The 24986-nt window shown below is 38.8% G+C and overlaps 1 protein-coding gene across 1 annotated transcript; it reads left to right on the top strand.

The window, feature by feature from the left end:
- Positions 1–12677: 12677 nt before the first annotated feature.
- On the top strand, positions 12678–14009 carry LOC141714972 (uncharacterized). Its single transcript, XM_074518464.1, has 2 exons — positions 12678–13218; positions 13513–14009. The coding sequence occupies exons 1-2, from the start codon at positions 12678–12680 to the stop codon at positions 14007–14009; spliced, it is 1038 nt and encodes a 345-aa protein (XP_074374565.1).
- Positions 14010–24986: the final 10977 nt, after the last annotated feature.

Genomic DNA, 24986 nt, shown 5'->3' with positions numbered 1-24986 from the left:
ATGTATGTCATGCTTTTTTCCGCAAGATATAAGTATTGCAAATACTTTCATTTCCAAACCGTAACCTTGCTAGTGCATTACCATTGATATATACATTCCTCACTCTAAGACCCAAAAGACCCTATGAACTACATTCCTTAACCATCTTCGCTAATAATAAATGTCACCCTTATTACAATAAAACTGAACCTAATTCTCAAAAAGAAATACTTAGTATACCTTTGACCTATGTTTGACTAGTGATAATCTAGAACCCTCTTGATCATTACTGATAGTTGTTGTTACAATACCCTCTCTGACATCAATGTTATAAAACGAATGATTTTTTATAAATTAAAATAATGTTTTATTGATTTAGTGGATTGGACCTAGGCGCAAGTCCATTTCACACTTATTGATAGGCTTAAATGTTGTCTAGGGAACCCATTATAAGTGAGAACCCAACGCGGTTCAGGATTACTTCGCGCCTGATCACTAGCTGTAATCCGTAGCGTCCTAAAATGAATTTTTGAAGATGTTTTGATTATAAATGTTATAACATGTTGCCATGATGCCATTATGTTATATATCATGTTCCATGATATTATTATGCCTTTATGATATGATTTCTTGCTATTAATGCCATTGATACCATCCATCCATCTCTTCAAATTATGCTCTCCTAATTATGAGATTACACCATGTGTTGTTGGAACTGTTTAGTACTTGTTGAGCACTTTAGCTCATTTTCTTGTATTTAACCCTGATCAACAGCTAGCAAATATGGTACGTACCAAGCAGACTACCCGTAAGACAACCATGTGGGTATGATGAAAGACTACGTGAGGGCTCAGGTAGTTTTGACAACTTAGGATGGCGAGATCTGCCATTATATATTATATAATAGATTAAAGGGTTGTTCCAAAATCCAAACTTGAGCGATTCTGGGATTATTTCTATTTTGATGGGATTTTAATCTAATTACGATTATCTTTTGAATTTTAGTAATATGTAGTTTTATTTATGGGTAATATCTGGTTTTTGTGTATGTATAAATTGGGGTGTAACAAGTTTGTATCAGAGACGAGGTTTAGAGTCTCTGGACAGCCCAATTAGGTTATAGGAAGTATAGGTATAAAGGATAGTATTGAGAGTACGAGTACGTGTTATTTGAGTTAATTATATCTAACCCCTTATATATATAAATATATTTCTTGGCAGCAACAGTGCGCACTCATCTTCTTCGACCCCACCGGCCGACACCATTACTTTTACAGAATATGCTGCCTTAAGGCTAGAGCATGATCGACTCCAGGGGAAGTATGATAGGCTGATGAAGCGACTTGATGAGGCATATAGGAGTGTGGAGCTGATGGGCGAGAGACCTAAGGCAAAGAACATTTCTAGGCTTGAGTCATTGATCCAGGTGGCTACTACCAGACATGGAGAGATGCCCGTGCACCAAGACCGGACTAGCCATGTGGCACCCCAAAACCCGGGGTCAGGAGTCTCGGAAGCCACGCCATCTAAACTCATACAACTCACACTATAATATGTAAATACTCACACTTCACGACCCCACACTTATCACACATACACTTACAGGTTATTCTGACTACCTGTGGTACAACACCAAACAATCTACAGAACAGCTGGCCATTTCCTACCCGTTTCCTGGCAATGGTTCACATGGCAGGCATCTTGATTTACTGTTGTGTTGTGTCAATTTAAGAAAACAAGTGTGAGCTATAATGCCGAGCATAATAATGTACAATATGGAATAACTGTAGGATAACATCATATATGATAATTATGTTTTATTCGAAAATAGTTTTCCTTGGTGTTACACACCTTCTCATGAAAATAATTCTTTAAGGGATGTTAATATCCCGCAAATACCTTAATAGTAATCCCAACACCTAGGCTTGGGTTACGGTATTGCATCACAATTCCAATTGGAAGAATTAGGACATTCGTTGGAGCCACCGCATACGATGATCAGTTGTACTGCGATAAAAGTAACCTTTTCTACTAGTAGAAGGACGATTTCCTTTTTATTATCGGTTATCACCCTGGCCGCATTCGGGCCTTTTCTGTGTCCATCCCTCTCAGGTACACACTTCGTAGATCCATAGGTACATATTGTACCGTCTCCTACGGAACCAGTAGTCTATCCAATACACGAAGTACTTGGATCCTACCCCTCCCTTGTCCTTTAGGAAATCCTATTGTATCTCGAGAACTCGAACCACATCGAAGTTCCTCCAAGCGTTTTGCTTGTTGATAGCTTTACTGTATATATATATATATATATATGTACTTCTGAATGTTTCAGAGGAAGTACTAAGGATGTGAGTTGACCGTTATCAACAGATAATCAATAAGGGGGAAAAGTTTCTCCTTGAAACTATATTCAAAATATTAATAAGTCGGGATAATATTCACCGACGATCTGAAATTATTCGAATGATATTCCGAAATCAGAAAGTATGTTTTAAATCAGGATCTATGATTTTTAAATTCAATAATAAACCCTTTAATAAATAGTTAAATGATAATCGATAATAATCAAACCTCGAATGAGTTTACTCTCTAAAAGATTTATTTAAAATAATATTCATCAACTAGTTGAGGGAATATGATCAGTTCGGAAATCATTTTAATAAATGTTCGAGGTGTTTTAATGTTTCGTAAGTGGACGATGAGTCCCTTTTAAACCGTACTACTATGGACTTATAACCGTCCTATAATATCTCCGGAATGATTCTCGGGTTTTATTTTAAATCCCTACCGATTCTCGATCTTATATAATATATCGCGCTTAAAGCGGAAGAAACATTTCACGATATATACTATATCACAACATCGCTATATTATGCGAAAATTTAACAACTACGTATCATGGAAAATATGGTATTTATGCGATGATAATAAAACAATCCTTTCACAAGATAACAGTAAAAATGGAGTTGGGTTCGTAAACTACCCTGGGTATCTCGAGGTGGAGGATGCTCTAGGTTCCGCTCGAAATCTATAACCATAAACACATTTCATTTCGTTAGGTTCCGTTCTAATTTACGGCAACTCGCACTCATGCGCTACTTATTATGCACCCTTTCAACTCATACTACCCTTACCATTCCTTTAAGTCATATTCATATTATGGTCACTTCATTTTTTTTAGTATCGTCAGTTCATTCTCATTATCATCGTCGGCTCCGCTTATGGATTCTTACGGTTTCTACTCGCGCGGTCTCGACTCCGACATTTCAATAAAATTGAGAAATCATTATTTTCACTTGAAATTTTTATGGCAGTTAGAAACTCAATATTTTACTCTCTGTAAAAATTTCATGATTTATGAACACTTTTAAGTCTATCCTTTATATTTTCAAAGTTCATAATTCGTAGCAATTTTTGTCGCATAAACCACTTTTACTAAAACGACCATAACCTTTGATCCGTAAATCGGAATCAAGCGATTCAAGCACCTAAACGATCCTTATAACATTTAATATCCTAAGAAAAGGTTATTTTTCAAGAATATACAGTTTACAACTTCGGGACTTCTGCAGAAACTTAAAGTTACGATTTGTTGGTTTTAACGAAGTTACGTTTACGATCGGGGTTTCATTTACAGCCTTAACTATTAACACAACCACCAACAATCATCATATCATCATCAACACACAAACTCCTCTCAATAACATCATGTTCTTGAGGCAACAAAAACCAACCTTAAATCTACTTAACTTAATCATCAAGATTTCATCAATAACACCCATTACACTAGGTTTACTACCACATACTAAATGGATCTTAAAAATAAATCTTAAATAAAGTTGGGCCAAATATTTTTACCTTTCTTTAAATCTTCAGATGTGTTATTAAGGATGGTGGAGGCTTGGAAGTGATTGGTATGATTTTTAGAACCTAAAACCACCATTGAAATCAAGAAACCAAAGAGAGGTTACTATTCACACTATTCACTAGGGAGGTTCTTGAATTTATTCCACCCATCAACCTTGATAAAAAGAGATGAAAGAATTTTTTACCTTAGTTTAGTTGCTAGGAGGCTTGAGAATTATTTGGGTGATTTTACAAGAGCTAGAACTTGGAGATTTGAATTTGATTTCTTACCCTTTTGCATTAGGGCCGAATGAAGCTTCCAAGGGGGGTTTTTATACTCCTCTTGGTTGCTTCTCTTGGAAGCTTTGATAGGTTGCTTCTAGGAAGGTGAGGTGATATCTTGCACTTAATTTTATTCTTCCCAGTATAGCATTCTAGGTTTATTCTTTGTAGCAAATCTTGGGGACAAATCTTTGTAGCTTGCTAGCTTACAAGCTAAACTACAAGGTTAGCTTCCTTAGCACACTATTTTGCTAGCTAGCTTGTTCATCCTATGGATAGCTCACTATTTGATGAAGTAACCATGGTTACTTCCTTACCATGGTTTAGTTTGTGCATTACGTTTATTTAATCGTTTACGCATTCGCTCGGTTACTTAAACGTTCTTCGTAATACTTACTCGTAAATGGTTCACGATGTAATTCCTTTAGTATTTATTCATTATATTTTTATTTATCCTACTTGAATATAAATCCGTAGGATTTTAATCTTGTAATTTTATTGTGATTCCCGTAATCCTTGATAAGTCGTAAATACGGTCGTTTTTCAAAGTTCGTTTTCTTCGAAAACTAATAGCGTTTACATACACTCATTTGGTACGTATAGTCGTAATATCAACTCTGAAACTCATTTTCTCATGCACTACATAGTGTAGGCTTAAAAGTTTTTCCCGTCTGTCAGGGTTACTATTCATTAAACGTTTTACAAGGTCTCAAAAATTCGAGTTATTACAGTCTTCCCCTCTAACAAGGATTCCGTCCCGGAATCAATTAGATAATAAGTGGGGATATATATTCCTCATTGTGTCTTCAAGTTCCCAAGTTAACTCTTCGACATTTTGATTTCTCCATAAGATCCTAACCAGCTTCATAGTCTTGTTCCTTAGCACTTGTTCTTTCTGGTCCATTATCCTTACTGGCTGCTCGATGTAGGTCAGGTCTGATTGTAAATCTACATGCTCGTATTCTATTATTTGTCATGCATCTGCATGGTACTTCCTTAACATGGACACGTGGAACACGTTGTGTACTTGTTGCAAATTAGGAGGCAAGGCAAGCTCGTAAGCTAGAGGTCCTATTCTCCTCAAAATTTCAAAGGGTCCTATGAATCTGGGACTCAGCTTCCCTTTCTTTCCAAATCTCATCACTCTTTTCCACGGAGATACCTTCAATAGCACAGAATCTCCTACTTCATATTCCCTATCTTTCCTGGTCTGGTCGGCGTACTTCTTTTGTCTGTCCTGGGCTGCTACCAGTCTTTTCCTGATGAGTCCTACCATTTCTCTGGTCTGCTGGACTAACTCTGGTCCTAATATCTTGTGTTCTCCAACTTTATCCCAACATCTTCTTCCGTAAAGAGCTCCATACGGGGGCATTCCTATGCTAGCGTGATAGCTATTGTTGTAAGCAAATTCGATCAGGGGTAAGTGGTCATCCCAATTTCCTTTGAAATCAATGGCACATACTCATAGCATATCTTCTAGGGTCTGAATAGTCCTTTCACTTTATCCATCAGTCTGGGGGTGGTAAGCGGTACTCATGTTTAGCCTGGTGCCTACACATTCCTGGAAGCTTCTCCAAAATCGGGAATTAAACCGTGGGTCTCTATCTGACACTATGGCTACAGGAATGCCGTGTCTTACTACAATTTCCTTCAAGTAAATATCTACCAACTTGTCTACGCTGTATATTTCGTTGATTGGTAGGAAGTGTGTGGACTTGGTCAATCTATCTATGATAACCCATATGGCATCGTGATTGGTCTTCGTTCTTGGTAAGCCTGTCAAAAAATCCATGGCTATATGCTCCCATTTCCATTCCGGAATTTCTAGGGGTCGTAATAGTCCACTAGGTCGCTGATGTTCAGCCTTCACTCTCTGGCCTAGTCAAGCATTTGCTGACCCACTCTGCTACTTCTCTCTTCATGTTAGGCCACCAATAATATTCCTTAAGGTCGCGGTATATTTTCATACTTCCTGGGTGGATTGAATATCTAGAGCTGTGCCCTTTGTGCAACAGCTCATCCTTTAACTCTTGCACATTTGGAATCCAAATTTGGGACGCATACCTCATGATCCCTTTCTCATCCTTCTCACATCTGACTTCTTCACCGATCAAGGTTCCTCTTTCTTCATTCATCTTCTTTTCCTGACATATTCATATCTTTTCAGTCAGCTCTGGCACTAGCTTAATCTCAAATAACCCTTCCGTTCCCCTACCGGTCATTCTCACGTTAATTTCCATCTTCTCAAATTCCTTAATCAACTCCTCCGACGTCATTATCATCTTGAGTCTTTCCTTCCTACTAAGGGCGTCAGCCACCACATTGGCTTTACCCGGGTGATACAAAATTTCACAGTCGTAGTCTTTAATCAACTCTAACCATCTCCTCTGTCTCATGTTTAGTTCCTTTTGAGTGAAAATATATTTGAGGCTCTTATGGTTAGTGTAGATCTCGCATTTCTCACCATATAGGTAGTGTCTCCAAATTTTCAGGGCAAACACTATGGCTGGTAATTCTAGATCATGCGTAGGGTATCTGCTCTCATATTCCTTCAATTGTCGAGAGGCATACACTATAACTTTGCCGTGCTGCATTAGTACACATCCTAATCCTTTAAGCGATGCGTCGCTGTATATCACAAACTCTCCCTTTCCATCGGGAAGAGCGAGCACTGGTGCTGATACCAGCCTCCTTTTCAGTTCTTGAAAACTCTCCTCACATTTCTCTGTCCATACAAACTTTTCTGTCTTCCGGGTAAGTATAGTTAGTGGACCGGCTATCTTAGCAAAATCTTGCACGAATCTTCGGTAATATCCTGCTAAACTCACAAAACTCCTAAACTTTGTTGGGGTACTTGGTCTTTCCCAATTGGATACCGCCTCTATCTTGGCAGGGTCAACTAAAACTCCTTTGCTACTCACCACATGTCCTAAAAACTGAACTTCTCTCAACCAAAACTCGCATTTTGAGAACTTGACATACAATTTCTCATTCCTCAAAATTTCTAAGACTATCCTCAAATGTTTTGCGTGTTCTTGCTCTGTCTTTGAGTAGATCAGAATATCATCGATAAAAACTATCACATATATATCCAGGTACTTTTTGAACACTCTGTTCATCAAATCCATAAAGGTTGCGGGTGCATTGGTTAACCCAAACGACATAACTAAGAACTCATAATGTCCATACCTAGTGCGAAACGAATTCTTCGGTATATCTCCCGGTTTGATTTTCAACTGGTGATATCATGTTCTTAAATCTATTTTGGAAAAATGTACAACTCCTTTGAGTTGATCGAATAGGTCATCAATTCTGGGAAGAGGGTACCTATTCTTAATAGTCAGCTTATTCAGCTCTCGATAGTTTATGCATAATCTCATGCTGCCATCCTTTTTCTTTACGAACAGTACTGGCGCTCCCCATGGCGACACACTAGGCCTTATCATTCCATTATCTAATAACTCTTGCAGTTGAGAAGTTAGTTCTTTCATCTCAACTGGGGCTAGCCTATATGGGGCCTTGGATACTGGTGTCATTCCTAATGCTAACTCTATAGCGAACTCTATTTCTCGGTCAGGTGGTAATCCTGGTATGTTTTCTGGAAACACATCCTCGAATTCGTTTACTACGGGTATGTCCTGTATATTAGGGACTTCCTCCTTGGTATCTATCACATAAGCCAAATAGGCTTTGTTACCTTTCCTTAACAATCTTTTTGCCTGAAGCATGGTTAGAAATTTATGGTTTTGGCGTTGACCTTTAAACACTACTTCACTTTCATTCGGCACTCTTATCTTTACTTTCTTCCATTCACAATCTATTTGCACTCCGTTACTGGATAATCAATCCATTCCTAAGATTACATCAAATTCTTCTAACGCGAATGGGATTAGGTCGACCTCGAAGATCTTCCCTTCTAATTTCAACTTGCACTTAGGGTGTACTTGATTTACAGGAATTATTTCTTTGTTTGCTATTTCCACTCGTAAGATCTCACGTAAGGGTATGGAATTAAATTTTAACTTTTTAGCAAAATTTGAGATATAAAAGACTTGGTTGCTCCAGAATCAAATAGGACATTTGTATGTTCGGAATTTAACAAAAGGGTACCCGCTATCACGTTAGTGTTTCGGACAGCATCCTGAACAGTCATGTTGAAGGTCCTACCAGCTGGGGGTCGGTTGGATGCAGCTTTGCTCATCCCTGAGGCTGGGGGCTTCAACGTTGGGCAATCTTTCCTCATGTGTCCTTCCTTTCCACATTGGAAACACGTTACATTAGACCGGGTGCAGCTGTTGGCAAGGTGTCCGACTTGGTCACACCGGTAACATCTCAGAGGGGCTCTTGTCTGGGTACACACTCCAAGGTATCTCTTCTTACAGGTTTGACACTCTGGTATTGGGGCACGTGGTTGGCTATGAAATGTTGCCCTAGATTATCCGCCGCCCTGACCAACGCTCTCACTCGAGGCCTTTCTGAATCCGGGGCCTCGTGCAGGTTGGGACATCGCTCCCCTGACGAACCTGCTCGGAAGGCTCCTGTTCCCGGTTCCTATTCCTTGGCTTCTTATCTTCCTTTTCCTATTTTCCTTCTCCTTCACACTCTGCTCACTGCCAGCTTCAATAATCGAGGCTTTCTGTACTAAGATGGCATGGTCCGCCAGCTCTAACACTGCTACTCGGTTCTGTATCCACTAGTTTCAGACCAAGCTAAAACCTTCGCGCTTTCTTTTCTTCGGTATTCACAAACTCAGGCATAAATCTCGACAACTCAGTGAATTTGGCCTCATATTCTTCCACAGTCATCTTATCCTGTTTCAACTCCAGAAACCTAATCTCCATCTGGGTTTCCATAAACCTAGGGAAATACTTATCTAAGAACAGTCGGGTAAATCTATCCCATGGGATCACAACATCAGTTTCTAGGTTTCGTTTGGACTCCCACCAGTAGTTAGCTTCTCCTTTCAGCATGTAAGAAGCGAAAATGGTCTTATGTCGTTCCTCAACACCTAGTATCTCGAAAGATTTTTCTATTTCTTTGAGCCAGGTCCGTGCTTCAACGGGGTCGGCAGATCCTAGAAACTCTGGGGGTTTGAGAGATTTGAAGGCTCTAAAGGCAGTCGCTGCAGTTTATTGGGTAGCATGTCGGCTGTGGTGGAATAGGCTGCTGGTTCAGATTTGCTCTTAGCAGTTCCATAAATTCGTTCATCCGATTCCCTCCCTGATGGGTATCCTCAGGATCTTCTTCTACATATTCTTCCTCATCATATTCGTTATAGTCTAAGTCTTCTTCACTTTCCTCTTTCACTATAGGGTCAGGTTCACCTTGTTGTTGGTTAACAGATTCTGCGGGCTGTGCCCTGGTTCCTCTTCTACGGGGTGGCATTGTTCTGATAATGAAAATTGATCAACATAATTGTAATTATAACAGTTGGATTATTTTATTCAGATGTAAGCATGTCATTTATTATCTAACAGGTTTTATAAAGTGCAATAATATAGACATCATTTTTAATAACTGCTTAGATATATAATAATACGATCTCCCATTTATATCTTGGGGATGAAACAACTAGCCGAGTTCATACATGCCTGATTACAATCTATCACTACTAGACCTGAATACTGAAATGAAAATACATAAGCCGTGTACCCTGAAGGGCTAGGAACACTATCTATTACTAGATATCCTATCAAAATTGGTGACAAGTCACCCAGCCTTCTTCAAGGTCCATATCTAGACACTAGTCACTCAGTCACTATCACTGCGAGTGAGGTCACGCACCCTCCTCATCGCTCCTGCAATCATCAGCTCTGCATCAACTACCGGGATGTATCCTCCCACTGATGTCATCCTCATCTGAACCCTGGTACGGAGTTCGATCCCATCGATCTCTCTACGGGCTATGGCTGGGGAAGCAGCTCTGAAATCTCCTCGGTATCCTAGTCAGGTGGCTCTCTCAGCTGTCAGTGCCTAGCGTAACTCCGCAATACGAGCAGATGCCGCTATCAACGTTAAACTGACCCACTATCCAGTCGGGTACGGCTACATGCATGGTCGCCGGTGGTGGTAGAGGTGAATCTAGGTCACTAGAGGATAGGTTATGAACCTCGTGGAACTGTGCGCGTATCGCTTCCTCATCATCATCATCAGTATAAGGCATAGGGCTCTGGAATCCCTGGGGGTGGTGTAGGAGAGCGAATAGCCTGGTGAGGGTACATCTCTACATCTCTCCAGACTACGCCATTAGCTATGGGGACAGGAAGCTCAGTCCCCTCCTCTAGGACATCCTCAGTAGGGTCATCATCTGAATCATCAATGGGTGGGCTCTCTGGCCCGGGAATAGGGTCGCGCTCAGGAATCATGACATCATCAACAGGATCAACCTCCCTCCTAGGCTCCACTGGTACCTGACACAATAGGCAAGGTGTTAATAACTTAGTGCTGGAATTCCCTTGAGGGTAAAACGGTAAAGACTACCCGTGTAGCCCGACGACGAACTCGACTTGAGCTCTAATTAATTATTTTATTATTCTTATGTCTACGTATTTTATGTCCTATCATTTCCAGGATTTGATAACCTAAGGCTCTGATACCATTTCTGTGGCGCCCCAAAACCCGGGGTCAGGAGTCTCGGAAGCCACGCCATCTAAACTCACACAGTTTTTAACTTCGGGACTTTCTGCAGAAACTTAAAGTTACAATTTGTTGGTTTTAACTGAAGTTACGTTTACGATCGGGGTTTCGTTTAATCCCTAACTATTAACACAACCACCAACAATCATCATATCATCATCAACACACAAACTCCTCTCAAGAACATCATGTTCTTGAGGCAACAATAACCAACCTTAAATCTAATTAACTTATCTTCAAGATTTCATCAATAACACCCATTACACTAGGTTTACTACCACATACTAAATGCATCTTAAAAATGAATCTTAAATAAAGTTGGGCCAAAGATTTTTACCTTTCTTGAAAGATTGAGATGTGTTATTGAGGATGGTGGAGGCTTGGAAGTGCTTGGTATGATTTTTAGAACCTAAAACCACCATTGAAATCAAGAAACCAAAGAGAGGTTACTATTTACACTATTCACTAGGGAGGTTCTTGAATTTATTCCACCCATCAAACCTTGATAAAAAGAGATGAAAGAATTTTTTACCTTAGTTTAGTTGCTAGGAGGCTTGAGAATTATTTGGGTGATTTTACAAGAGCTAGAACTTGGAGATTTGAATTTGATTTCTTCCCATTTTGCATTAGGGCCGAATGGAGCTTCCAAGGGGGTTTTTATACTCCTCTTGGTTGCTTCTCTTGGATGCTTTGATAGGTTGCTTCTAGGAAGGTGAGGTGATATCTTGCACTTAATTTTATTCTTCCTAGTATAGCATTCTAGGTTTATTCTTTGTAGCAAATCTTGGGGACAAATCTTTGTAGCTTGCTAGCTTACAAGCTAAACTACAAGATTAGCTTCCTTAGCACACTATTTTGCTAGCTAGCTTGTTCATCCTATGGTTAGCTCACTATTTTATGAAGTAACCATGGTTACTTCCTTACTATGGTTTAGTTAGTGCGTTACGTTTATTTAATTATTTACGCGTTCGCTCGGTTACTTAAACGTTCTTCGTAATACTTACTCGTAAATGGTTCGCGATGTAATTCCTTTCACATTTATTCCTTATATTTTTATTTATCCTACTTGAATATAAATCCGTAGGATTTTAATCTCGTAATTATATTGTGATTCCCGTAATCCTTGATAAGTCGTAAATACGGTCGTTTTTCAAAGTTCATTTTCTGCGAAAACTAATAGCGTTTACATACACTCATTTGGTACGTATAGTCGTAATATCAACTCCGAAACTCATTTTCTCATGCACTACATAGTGTGGGCTCAAAAAAATTTCACGTCTGTCAGGGTTACTATTTATTAAACATTTTACAAGGTCTCAAAAATTGGAGTTATTACAAGCCAGATCACTGTCCAGATGATATGAGCTGACGAGTGTGGTGAGGATGCTTCGAGAGGATAACACCCATGATTCTGTGAGGACCCGGCCTGATAAGGAGGAGACTGAGGAGGAAACCTGGGATCAGTTCTAGGAGATTTGACCCTTTATTACTTTGTTTGGCTAGCCTTGATGCCATGCTAGTTGACTCTGTTTTCTAGACTCTTGAACTATTTAAAACTTGAATTCGTATCTAACATTTGTACCCTTTTAAACTCTAAATTTGTGTTCATTTTAATTATGCACCTTTTTTAGAACTGCTTAATTCATTTATTGCTCTTTTAAATTTCATAACTGCAACCATGTATCGCCTTTATTGCTTATATCAAAATCTCTATACCATGATAACTATAAATAATCCCCTAACCATGAATCACTTGAATTATTAAAATTGTATAACTCTTATTTCAGTAAATGGCACCCAAGAGAGCTCGTGGAAGACCCGCTATCAACCGAGGGAATGAAGAAGAAAATTCAAACCCTGATATAGCACAACTATTGAAACTAGTACGCCAACAAACAGCCACTATAGCACAACAACAACTTCTTCAATAAATGCAACCACCTCAACCACCCCCGGCAATAATCACTACCTTTAAAACCTTTCAATCTGTAAAACCACCAGAATTTCGAGGAACGCAGGACCTGGTAGAAGCCCATGCTTGGCTTAAGGAGATGGAAAAGGCTTTTACCTTAGTAAATATCAGAGATAATCAAAAGGTCGAATATGCCACCTATTTTCTCAAGGGAGAGTCGAATTATTGGTGGGAGACAGCTAGGACTTTAGAAGCTACGGAAGTTATCACTTGGGATAGGTTTAAGAGAATTTTTTTGGACAAGTATTTTCCCGCCTACATGCAAACTCAAATGAAGATGAAGTTCTTTGAATTGAAGCAAGAGAATATGACAATTACAGAATACGAGAAGAATTTAATGGAGCTTGCCAGATTTGTTGGTGAATATGTCGATTCTAAAGAGAAGAGGGAAAAGAGGGTCCAACAAGGATTGAAGCCCTGTATTAGGAGTTATGTAGCAGCCTTTGAGTTGACTACTTACGCTGAAATGGTCCAAAAGGCTATGGTGATTAAAGGCGAAAGTGAGCAAAACCAGAAGGAGAAGAACAACAAGTAAAGGAGATTTGAGACAAGAGAAGAAAGCTCAAGTCACAGGAACCAGAATCAAAGAGATAATAAAAAATTTAAACCTCTGAATGGACCTGGAAACTTTATGAAGAAGAAATTTGGGAATAAGTCACAAGAAAATAGATCACTGGAAACTAGTGGACAGAAACTCCCGCAAGCATCAGTACCAGAATGTATTGATTGATTCTGGAGCCACGAGATCATTTATTTCGAGATCATTTGTTAATAAACTGAATTGTGAAACCCAGTTATTGGTGAAACTTTATCCATCATCTTAGCTAATCAGGACGGAGTGTCTATCAATCATGTTTGTCCTCATTGTAGAATAGAGATAGCCGGACATGTTTTCCCTGCGAACTTTATACCTTTCCAATTAGGCGAATTCGATGTAATCCTAGGAATGGATTGGTTGACTAATTTTAGTGCGCAGATAGATTATAAGGGTAAAAAGGTAGTATTAAGTACACCTCAAGGTAAAAGAGTGACATTTAATGGCCATAAGCAAGCTCGAACATTTCTCCCCTCGAAGCAAGCAAAGAAGTTGATTCAGAAGGGATGTGAAGCGTATTTAGCATATGTAGTTGACAAAAGTAAAGAATTTTTTAATCCAGAAGACATTCCAGTAGTAAGAGATTTTCCAGACGTTATTCCGGAAGAGCTTCCTGGTTTACCCCCAGACCGTCAAATAGAATTCACGATAGATCTTGCATCCGGCACCGAACCCGTTATCAAAAGCACCATATAGAATGGAACCGATGGAGATGAAGGAACTGGAAAAATAATTACAAGAATTATTGGATAGGGGAATTATAAGACCAAGTGTTTTGTCGTGGGGCGCACCAGTTTTATTTGTGAAAAAGAAAGATGGAAGTATGAGACTTTGTATAGATTATCGAGAATTGAATAAGTTGACGATCAAGAATCACTAACCTTTGCCTAGAATTGATGATTTGTTTGATTAACTCAATGGAGCTTCTTGTTTTTCAAAGATTGATCTGCGATCGGGATACCATCAATTGAAGATTAAGCCTGAAGATATACTGAAGACAGCTTTTCGAACAAGATATGAACATTACGAATTTCTCGTCATGGCTTTTGGATTAACAAATATACCTGGCTGCTTTTATGGATTTGATGAATCGAGTATTCAAGGAGTACCTGGACAAGTTTGTCATAGTCTTCATCGATGATATCTTGATATTTTCAAAGATGACAAACTGACCACGCGGAACATCTAAGAATAGTTTTGGAAGTGTTGCGAAAAGAGAAATTGTATGCTAAGTTTTCAAAATGTGAGTTTTGGCTAACTGAAGTAAAGTTCTTAGGACACATTGTTGGACGTGAAGGAATTAGAGTGGATCCTGAAAAGATTGAGGCTATGATGAATCGGGAGAGACCAAAGACACCAACGGAAGTAAGAAGTTTTATGGGTTTGGCCGAATATTACAGGAGATTTATAAAGGATTTTTCAAAGATTGTTCTTCCGCTGACCAAATTGACAAGAAAGAATTAGAAATTTATATGGACGGAGAAGTGCAAAAGTAGTTTTCAAGAATTGAAGCAAAGATTAGTTACTGCTCCAGTTTTAGCATTGCCTGATGATAAGGGAGACCTTGTGGTATACAGTGATGCATCTTATAAAGGATTGGGATGCGTATTAATGTTACATGGAAAAGTGATAGCATATGCCTCAAGACAACTCAAACCAAACGAACAAAGGTACCCAACTCATGACTTGGAATTAGCCACAATAGTGTTTGCTTTGAAGTTGTGGAGACATTACCTGTATTGGGAGAAATGTGAGATATTCACGGGATCACAAGAGCTTGAAGTATATTTTCACTCAGAAGAAACTAAATATGAGATAACGACGATGGTTGTAATTGATCAAGGACTACGGGTATTTGATACATTATCATCCAGGAAAGGCAAATGTGGTAACGGACGCTTTAAGTAGAAAGGTGAAGTTGAATATGATAACAATGCCGAAGGAATTATCTGATGAAGTTGAAAAGTTAGAATTGGAATTCTGTGATTATGGTGGAACAAGAGAGATGTGTTATGCCATCACCTTTCAACCAACACTATTAGAGAAAATAAAAAAATGTCAAGAGGAAGTAATGACATAAGAGGATAATCAGCTGACATGAGAAGAAATATGTACATAAAAAGATGATCAAGGTGTATTGAGATTTTCGTCAAGGATTTGGATTTCGAATATGACTGAATGGAAGAATGATATTTTGCAAGAAGCACACAACTCAAGATTTTCGATTCACCTAGAAAGTACCAAAATGTACCAAGACCAAAAGAAAAGTTTTTGGTGGCCAAACATGAAAAGAGAAATTGCAGAATGGGTTTCCAATGCTATACATGCCAAAGAGTGAAAGCGGAACATCATAGGCCAGGTGGTTTGATTCAGTCGTTGAAGATTCCAGAATGGAAGTGAGAAAATATTGCCATGGATTTTGTATTAGGTTTACCCCGAACATGATCTGGACACGACGCTATTTGGGTAATAGTTGATCGCCTTAAAAAGTTGGCATATTTCCTTCCAATCAATGAGAAGACTTCGTTAGATAGACTGGTTCACATGTACGTACGTGAAACTGTATTACGTCACGGTGTACCTGTATCGATAGTTTTGGATTGAGATCCGTGATTCAAATCGAGATTTTGGAGATAATTTCAAAAAAGCCTTGGAATAAAACTGAATATGAGTACGACATATCATCCGCAAACTGATGGCCAAAGTGAACAAACGATCCAAACCATTGAAGATATATTGCGAAGTTATGTGATTAATTTTGCAGGAAGTTGGGACGACCATCTACCACTCGTAAAATTTTTATACAATAATAGTCACCACCCCAGTATTGGCATGGCACCGTTCGAAGCTCTATATGGATGAAAATGCAGAACACCAACAAGTCGGGATGAAGTTGGAGAAGGGAAGATTCTAGGACCCGAATTGATTCAATAAATGAAGGACATGGTCACTGTGATTAAGAAGAGACTGATTGCGGCTCAGGATAGAAAATGAAAGTGCACAGACCCCGCTCGAAAAGATGTAAACTTTGAAATAGGGGAAGTTGTATTGTTAAATGTGTCACCATAGAAAGGATTTACTCGATTTAGAACGAAAGGGAAATTAGCATCGAGATATATCTGAATGTTTGAAATCTTGAATCAAGTAGGGAGAGTTGCTTACAAATTAGACTTATCCCCGCAGTATCAGCATGTGCATAATGTATTCCATGTATCATTGCTTAAGAAGTATAACCCAGACGCTAACCATGTGATATAAATTGAACCAGTAGAGATTCAGACAGATTTGTCATATGAAGAGCAACCTGTTCAGATACTTGATCGACAAGAGAGAAATCTTAGGAAGAAATCAGTAAGTCTTATGAAAGTATTGTGGAAAAATCCCAAGGTTGAGGATTCAACATGGGATCTAGAGTTAGGGATGCGGAACTGGTATCCTCGTTTGTTCTTTTGGATTCTGAGGACAGAATCCTATAAGGGGAAAGGATGTGACAACCGGTAAATTAATTAGAATATTATATGAGTACATATATATATTCTGTGTTAATGTGAATTCTCGTGAATTATGTACATATGTGCATATATTCTCTTATGTGGCAATTTGACTTTTATGGATTACGTATTTGTACGAATATTTAGATATGAAAATTTTGTGCTTAAACGATTAGATAAAATTGAGATAGTGATATATTATATTTCAAAATATTAGTTCCATAAAAATTGAATTATTTGCATGCTTATTTGGCTTATTGTTCAAGCATTAAATCTTAGAAAATTCCTTTTAAAATTTTTTTTTTGCTCAAAAATTTGATGGTACTTTTATAAAATTTCTAATATTCTAAAATATTTTATTGTATAATTTTTGTGATTTATAGAATTATAAATTATTTATTAAAAGTCTTTCTTTTAAATCATGCTTTAATTCTAGAATAATAGTTATTGGATTACTATAGTGCCTTTGCATGTAAATTCTCACACAATAAGGACTAAGGCTATGACCGACATTTCACACCCCACTAACATATTTTGACCAACTAAAAGACTTATCTACCCTTGCATGAATTAGTGCTCAAGCTTGGAAAAATGATACAATGTACTTTTCTCAAATCTGCTACCATTCTAAGCTTTTGAAAAACCAAAATTCAAGTTAATGCTTTCATTTCCACACCACCACATTTTCACTCCCTCTCTCCTTGCTTCATTCGGCCGAGTGAAAACCCCCCCTTTCTGGCACTTTTTTTCATTTCTCAAACTAAACCAAGCTAAAATCTTACTCACCTTGTGATATCTCTTTGGTACTCGGGAGTTCTTGCAAATTTGAAGTAAGTTTATTAAGTGCATGTTCTGTTCTTGGAGCCAAAGGTTTAGAATTTGATTCTCATGAATCTAAGGTCTAAAACCATGGTGTCTTATAGATATGAACTTGATATGGTCTTGGAGAAGTGTTTTACTTCTATTTTACAAGTCATAATCTTGTTCACAAATATTTGGCAATGATTTCTTAAGAGCCGAATATTTAGAGTGTTGATCTCGAGAAGTTTTTATGAAAAATGACCATGCATGTTGTTTTTAAAGGTTTTGCTCCTTAAAATGTTGTTTTATAGAGTTTAAAATCTTGCATGCCATATGTTTTTCAAGATATATTGAGTTATAGAACTTGCATGTTGGATTTAGCACTTGCATGTCGGTTTACAAGTGATTTTCGAAGTAAAAACTATACTTGATGATTTTGTGCTTTGGTACTTGATTTTTATAAGATGCATTCTATGATTTATGTTATAAAATGCTAGTTGGAGTATTCAGTAGATATCAAGTGATTATTTTGAATATATAGTTCGAATTTTGCTTAAAATCTCGAAGATATGAAATTGCCATTGTAGTTGCTTCTCTTAACCTCTTGATAATCGATTTTTATATTAAATAAAATATGAATAGACCTTGTATACTAGAAGTGAGTAGTTATTAGTATATTATAGTACTTGTTTGGTGAATTGTTGTTTGGTTTTGGTTGATAAGAAGGGAGTTAAGGTGGAAGGAGATGTATTAGACACTTAGTGGCAGATTTTGCACGATAAGTTTAAAATGTTTTAGGTGTGCATTGATGAGGCCTTGATAGGCCCGAGCTCAGTAGAGTTAGGACATGGTATATATATGATTCTAGTAGCTTTATATTGAATAAAAACATGCATCTGGGTAGGTGCAGAAACACAAAATCGAGGGGAGCTCAGAATAGGGCATATTTGGTGTAAGTCCACATTTGAGCCATTATAATCATGCTTTAAGTTAGGAATTCATTGGGAATTGGTTTAAATGAGTATAATGAAGTCTTAGGAAGCTTATCAAGCCATTAAAATTAATAAATGAACAAGATTAGTGAGTATTAAGTTTGTATAACAGGGTAGTTTGGAAATCAAGGGAGGCAGTTTTGTGTCAATTTCCACTTAAGGCCTAAGGAGGCCTGAGTGAAGTCTTTGAGTCATTTGAACTTTGAGAGAGTCAGTTTAGAGTCTTAGTAACCTTTGAGAGTTGGTTTGGAGAGAAGACCCAAGGTAGGGATATCCCATTTCCACCAAAACACCCGAGAGTCACCATTAGAGTGGCATTCAGAAACTTAAGAGAAGTGCATTACATTTGTGTGTCTTTTGTGTGAGGCCTTGATGTCAAACCAAGTTTGGGAGTTAGTTTTATGTCATAAAAGTTTGTGGGAGTCATAATTGAGTAGAGGCATAAGGTGAAAGTGAATATTTTTCCAAGGCACACAAGGGGTGCCAAAGTGTGCATTCAGGTAAGTTTAGTATATGCATTGGTTTTGTGAGTCATTTGAAGTGTGTCCTAAGTGTGCCTTATTAATTCTAAGTTGATTTGAAGTCTGTAGAGGTAAAGTAGGAGTGTTGGTCATAATGCTTGTGTGTTACTTGGTCAATTGCATAAGGATCGAAGATAGCACATAGAGTATAAGTATGCACTGTTAACTAGATAATAATTGCCATGCCATTTCATGTTTATGTGTTTATTTAGAATATTGATGCATATATTACTTGTAAATAATTAAGTTTATATGGATATATATATATATATATACTAGTGATAATAGGGTAGGCATGTGTATATTAATATTAGAAGCTTATAATTATTAAAGAGTTAAGGTATAATTAGTGATGCGGTCTAATATTATGTGTCGGTTCCGGAACTGAGCAAGGGAAGACTCGTGCCATTAAAATTGAGTAATTTCCAAATCGAATAAGAAGGCAAGTACTCATATACTCGACTCGTGAATTACTACAATTGTTTATATTAATGTATGATGTATGCCATGCTTTTATCCGCAAGTTATAAGTATTACAAATGCTTTTATTTCCAAACCGTAACCTTGCTAGTGCATTACCCTTGATATATATATATATATATATATATATATATATATTCCTCACTCTAATAGACCCAAAACACCCTATGAACTACATTCCTTAACCATCTTCGCTAATAATAAATGTCACCCTTATTACAATAAAACTGAACCTAATTCTCAAAAAAAATATTTAGTATACTTTTGACCTACGTTTGACTAGTGATAATCTAGAACCCTCTTGATCATTACCGATAGTTGTTGTTATAATACCATCCCTGACAACCATGTTATAAAACGAATGATTTTTTTTAAAAACAAAATAAATGTTTTCTTGATTTAGTGGATTGGACCTAGACGCAATTCCCTTTCACACTTATTGATAGGCTTAAATGTTGCCTAGGGATCCCATTATATTTAAGAACCCAACGCGGTTCGTAATTATTTCGCGGCTGATCACCGGCTGTAATCCGTTGCGTCATAAAATGAATTTTTGAAGATGTTTTGATTATAAATGTTATAACATGTTGTCGTGATGCCATTATGCTATATATCATGTTTCATGATGTTGTTATGCCTTTATGATATGATTTCTTGCTATTAATGCCATGGATACCATTCATCTGTCTCTTCAAATTATGTTCTCCTGATTATGAGATTACACAATGTGTTGTTGGAACTGTTTAGTACTTGTTGAGCATTTTAGCTCATTTTCTTGTATTTAACCATAATTTACAGCTAGCAAATATGGTACGTACCAAGCAGACCACCCGTAAGACAACCCGCGGGTACGCTAAAGACTACATGAGGGCTCAGGTAGTTTTGACAACTTAGGATGGCGAGATATGCCATTATATATTATGTAATAGATAGAAGTGTTGTTCCAAACTCCAAACTTAAGCGATTCTAGGATTGTTTGTATTTTGATGGGATAGTAATTTAATTACGATTATCTTTTGAATTTTATTAATATGAAGTTTTATTTATGGGTAATATATGGTTTGTGTGTGTGTGTATAAATTGGGGTGTAACACCTGTAGTTGTTGAAATTTGAGATTCGTCACTTGAGGTGTTGGGGAATTCGTCCCTAAAGGCGGATCTTGGATTGGGGGATTCGTCCCTTGAGGTTGAGCCTCAGATGGCCCTGCAGGGGTTCCTCCTTGGGTGGTGGCATAGGTTGAGTGCGGGGGTATCTCCACTATTGATAGGAAATAAATAAATCCTGATTGCGTAATTAAATATTGCATTAATTACACATGATTTGGGCTACAAGGCCCAATAAGAAGATGTATGACATTCAGACCAAAAAGGTTAACACATTGATCAGGCCCGATGGACCAGATCAGGCCTGATAAAATAAAGAAGGCCCTAAAACCCTGAATATTAATTAATTTCATAATTAATTAATAAGGGAAAAATCAGCTATTAAGAAGAGTCCCAATAAGGACATAAATCCTTGTAGATTAGCCTCCAAGGGACCTAGAAGGTAAGGAATCAGTTTCCTACCACTTAGGACTCCAAAGTCCATTCTAATTCTGAGACTTGACTACCAAGTCTCCTATACCAAGTCCAATTCAAGGACTCCCAATATCTATATAAGGGGCATCACCCCACAAAACAGAACTACATTTTTGACTTGATCCTTGGCAATCATCAAGGTACGTAGGCATTTTGTTAAGGCAGATCGAGTCACGAAACACAAGAGCAGTCAAATCGAGCCACAAAGCTCACGTTCCTTAATAATAAATGCAGCAATTATATACCTTAGTTTTTAATCCATAACATTTGGCGCCGTCTGTGGAAAACACAACAACAACCATGGCGAGCACACGGAGAACAATTAGATCCCTTGAAGGAGGAACACCAGCGGGGACAACCCAAGTGATTTCGTCAACCGTGGAGGTACCTCCTCATTCAACTTATGTAGCCACCCAAGGAGAACCCCATATAGGGGCAACTGAACCTTAGCCACAAGGGACGATTCCCTCGGCTACTCATGGTACGAATATCCCAAATTCAACAACTACATGCACCTGTGAATTCTCGACCCATTGGGTATGAGTATTCAACTGTTGTGACTACTAACCCCCATATGGGATGCCCCTTTACCCCGATATTGGAGGAAGCGGACATGCTGAGCGGAGTGAAGCACGAGGATGATCGCCCCCTATATACAAGGTTTGGCTCATATCCCTAAGGATCAGGAATTTTCTGGTCCTTACACTGAGAGTGACTCCGAATCTTCAGATGATGAAGTGGCCCCAGGAAGGAGGCGTGCTGGCAAAGAGCTGATGACTGATAGTCGTCAACGTCCTAGGAGCACCCAAGGGACGAATTCCCAAGAAGTACAGGAAAGGATCAGGGCTCATGAGGCTAAGATTCAAATGGCTGAAGCGCGACTTGGAGGCGCACCAGAACACCAGACCCTCACTACCTCTAAGGGGGAGGAATCATCCCCCTATCATAGACCTGGATGATCCAACACAGAGAAGGGTTGTTGTCCCAAGGGCTGATCCAAGCAATCTTCTTCCCCTTGGAGATCCTGATGATCCTACCCCACCATTCACTGAAGAAATAATGAATGCCCATATCTCAAGGAAGTTCAGGATGCCCACTATCTAAACTTATAATACTGGAGATCCCGCCAATCATGCCAGGACATTCTCTAATGCACTGTTGCTACAGCCCGTGAATGACGGTATTAAGTGTCGGACATTTCTTCAAACCCTGTCGGGTATGGCTACAAAATGGTATAGTCGTTTGCCCCCAAACTCTATTGGGTCCTTCAGAGAATTTAGTCAGGCTTTTATTAAGAAGTTCATCAGTGGGAGAGTGCATGAGAAAAGTTCAGCATCCCTCATGAGCATTGTGCAGGGAGCGAAGGAATTCTTAAGAGACTACCTGAATCGTTTCACGAAGGAAACTTTAAAAGTCCCGGACCTTGATGATAAGGTAGCCATGATAGCACTGCAACAGGGAACTAGGGATGAGTTTTTCAAGATGTCCTTGGCCAAACGCCCCCCTGAAAGCATGTTGCAGCTCCAAGATAGGGAAGGGAAGTACATCAAGGTGGAAGAGAGTATGAGGAAGATAGTCGTGAGCAACGATCCCGCCGGAGGCAAGAAACGGAAGACCGATCTGGAATACATCGCTAAGGACAAGTATCCAAGAACTGAGCAAAACCCTGACTCAACTCTGAAGAGAGGAGGACCAGGACAAAAATTCACTGAGTATGCTAAGCTGAATGCTCTAAGGAGCCAAATTTTAATGGAAATCGAGAAAGATCGAGATATTCGCTGGCCTAAGCCCTTGAAGGCCGATCCTGCCAAGTTAGATAAGATCAAGTATTGTAGATTTCACAAGGATGTTGGTCATGACACCGATGAGTGTAGGCAACTGAAAGATGAAATTGAGTTCCTTATTAGAAAAGGGAGATTGAACAAGTACACTGGAGATGGAGGAGACAGGAGCAACAATGTGAGAAAAAACTTTGACGATCAAAGAAGAGATCAAGAAGATCAGGGGCGAAATCCCCAACCTAGGGGACCGGTGATAAATACAATCTTCGGAGGACCGCGACTCCGAGGGCCTGTGATAAACACAATTTTTGGAGGACCAACTGCTGCTGGATTATCCAAGAACTCCAGGAAAGTGTATGCCCGAGAAGTTATGCATATTGTTGGGGAAGACCCGAAGAGGGCTAGGAAATGAGTAACAATGTCTTTTGATGATTCTGATCTGGAGGGTGTGAAATTTCCCCATGACGACCCGCTGGTCATAACCCCGATAATAGGGAACGGCCCGGTGAGGAGGGTCCTTGTGGATAATGGTGCTTCAGTGGATATCTTGCTCCATGATACCTTTTTAAGGATGGGATATAATGACTCTCAATTGACCCCAACCGACATGCCAATATATGGATTTGCGGGAGTGGAGTGCCCCGTGGAAGGGATAATCAAGTTGCCAACAACCATAGGACAAGAACCAAGGAAAGCAACTCAAATGTTGGACTTTGTGGTGGTGAAGGCTAGTTCAACTTACAACGCTATCATGGGAAGAACAGGGATACACGCCTTCAAGGCAGTCCCTTCTTCCTACCATTCAGTTATGAAGTTTCCCACCCGGGATGGGATCGGAGAAGAGAGAGGAGATCAAAAAATGGCTAGCAGTTGTTATGTGGCTTCTTTGAGGGCAGATAGAGTTGGGGGCAGGTTCTTCCTATTGAAGATCTGGATATTCGAGAGAATGATGAGAAAAGAGGAAAGTCAGCAGAAGACTTGGTTTTGATTCCTTTAGCCCCCGAGGATCCTGAGAGGGTGACTTTCATCGGAGCCACACTCGAAGAGCCCCTTAGAGAGAAGTTGGTGAACTTTTTACAAGAAAATAATGACGTGTTTGCATGGTCAGCAGCTGATATGCCAGGAATAGACCCGGAAGTGATTACTCACAAGCTGAATGTGGACCCAAATCGGAAGACGATGAAGCAAAAGAAAAGAATTTTTGCTCCAGAAAGGCAAGAAGCTATAAAATAGGAAGTAAAAAAGCTCTTAGAGGCTGGTTTCATTGAGGAGATTCAATTTCCGGAATGGTTAGCAAACCCTATAATGGTGAAGAAGGCCAATGAAAAATGGAGGATGTGTGTGGACTTCACTGATCCGAACGATGCATGTCCTAAGGACTGTTTCCCATTACCAAAGATTGATACTTTGATAGATGCCACTGCTGGGCATGAGATGCTGAGCTTCATGGATGGATTTAGTGGATACAATCAGATCAAGATGCACAAGGACGACATCCAAAAGGTATCATTCATCACTGACTTTGGTGTTTATTGTTATCTTGTTATGGCATTTGGTCTCAAGAATGCAGGAGCCACCTATCAAAGGCTGGTAAATAAAATTTTTAAGGATCTTATTGGTAAGACCATGGAAGTTTATGTTGATGACATTTTAGTCAAGAGTCTAGTGAAGACTGACCATATAACCCATTTGAGGGAAGCTTTTGAGGTCCTAAGGTACCACAAGATGATGTTAAATCCTACAAAGTATGCTTTTGGAGTAGTAAAATTCCGCATGGAGCTGAGTGAATTATTCAACTATTGGGAAGTTTGCTTTAGTCTTGGTAATGGCTTCGAAAAAGTTGCGTCCTTACTTCCAGGTTCACAAGATTGAGATGCTAATAAATCAACCCCTGAGAAATATCATTCATAGTCCCAAGGCTAGTGGGAGGTTGATCAAGTGGGCAATAGAGCTAGGAGAATTCGATATCAAGTATAAACCACGAACGGAAATAAAAGCCCAAGCATTGGCTTACTTCGTGGTGGAATAT

Source organism: Apium graveolens, chromosome 3 (genome assembly GCF_009905375.1).
Source record: "Apium graveolens cultivar Ventura chromosome 3, ASM990537v1, whole genome shotgun sequence".
Taxonomy (NCBI): domain Eukaryota; kingdom Viridiplantae; phylum Streptophyta; class Magnoliopsida; order Apiales; family Apiaceae; genus Apium; species Apium graveolens.
Note: the sequence above shows the minus strand (reverse complement) of the source record. Positions and strands in the feature narration are given on the sequence as shown.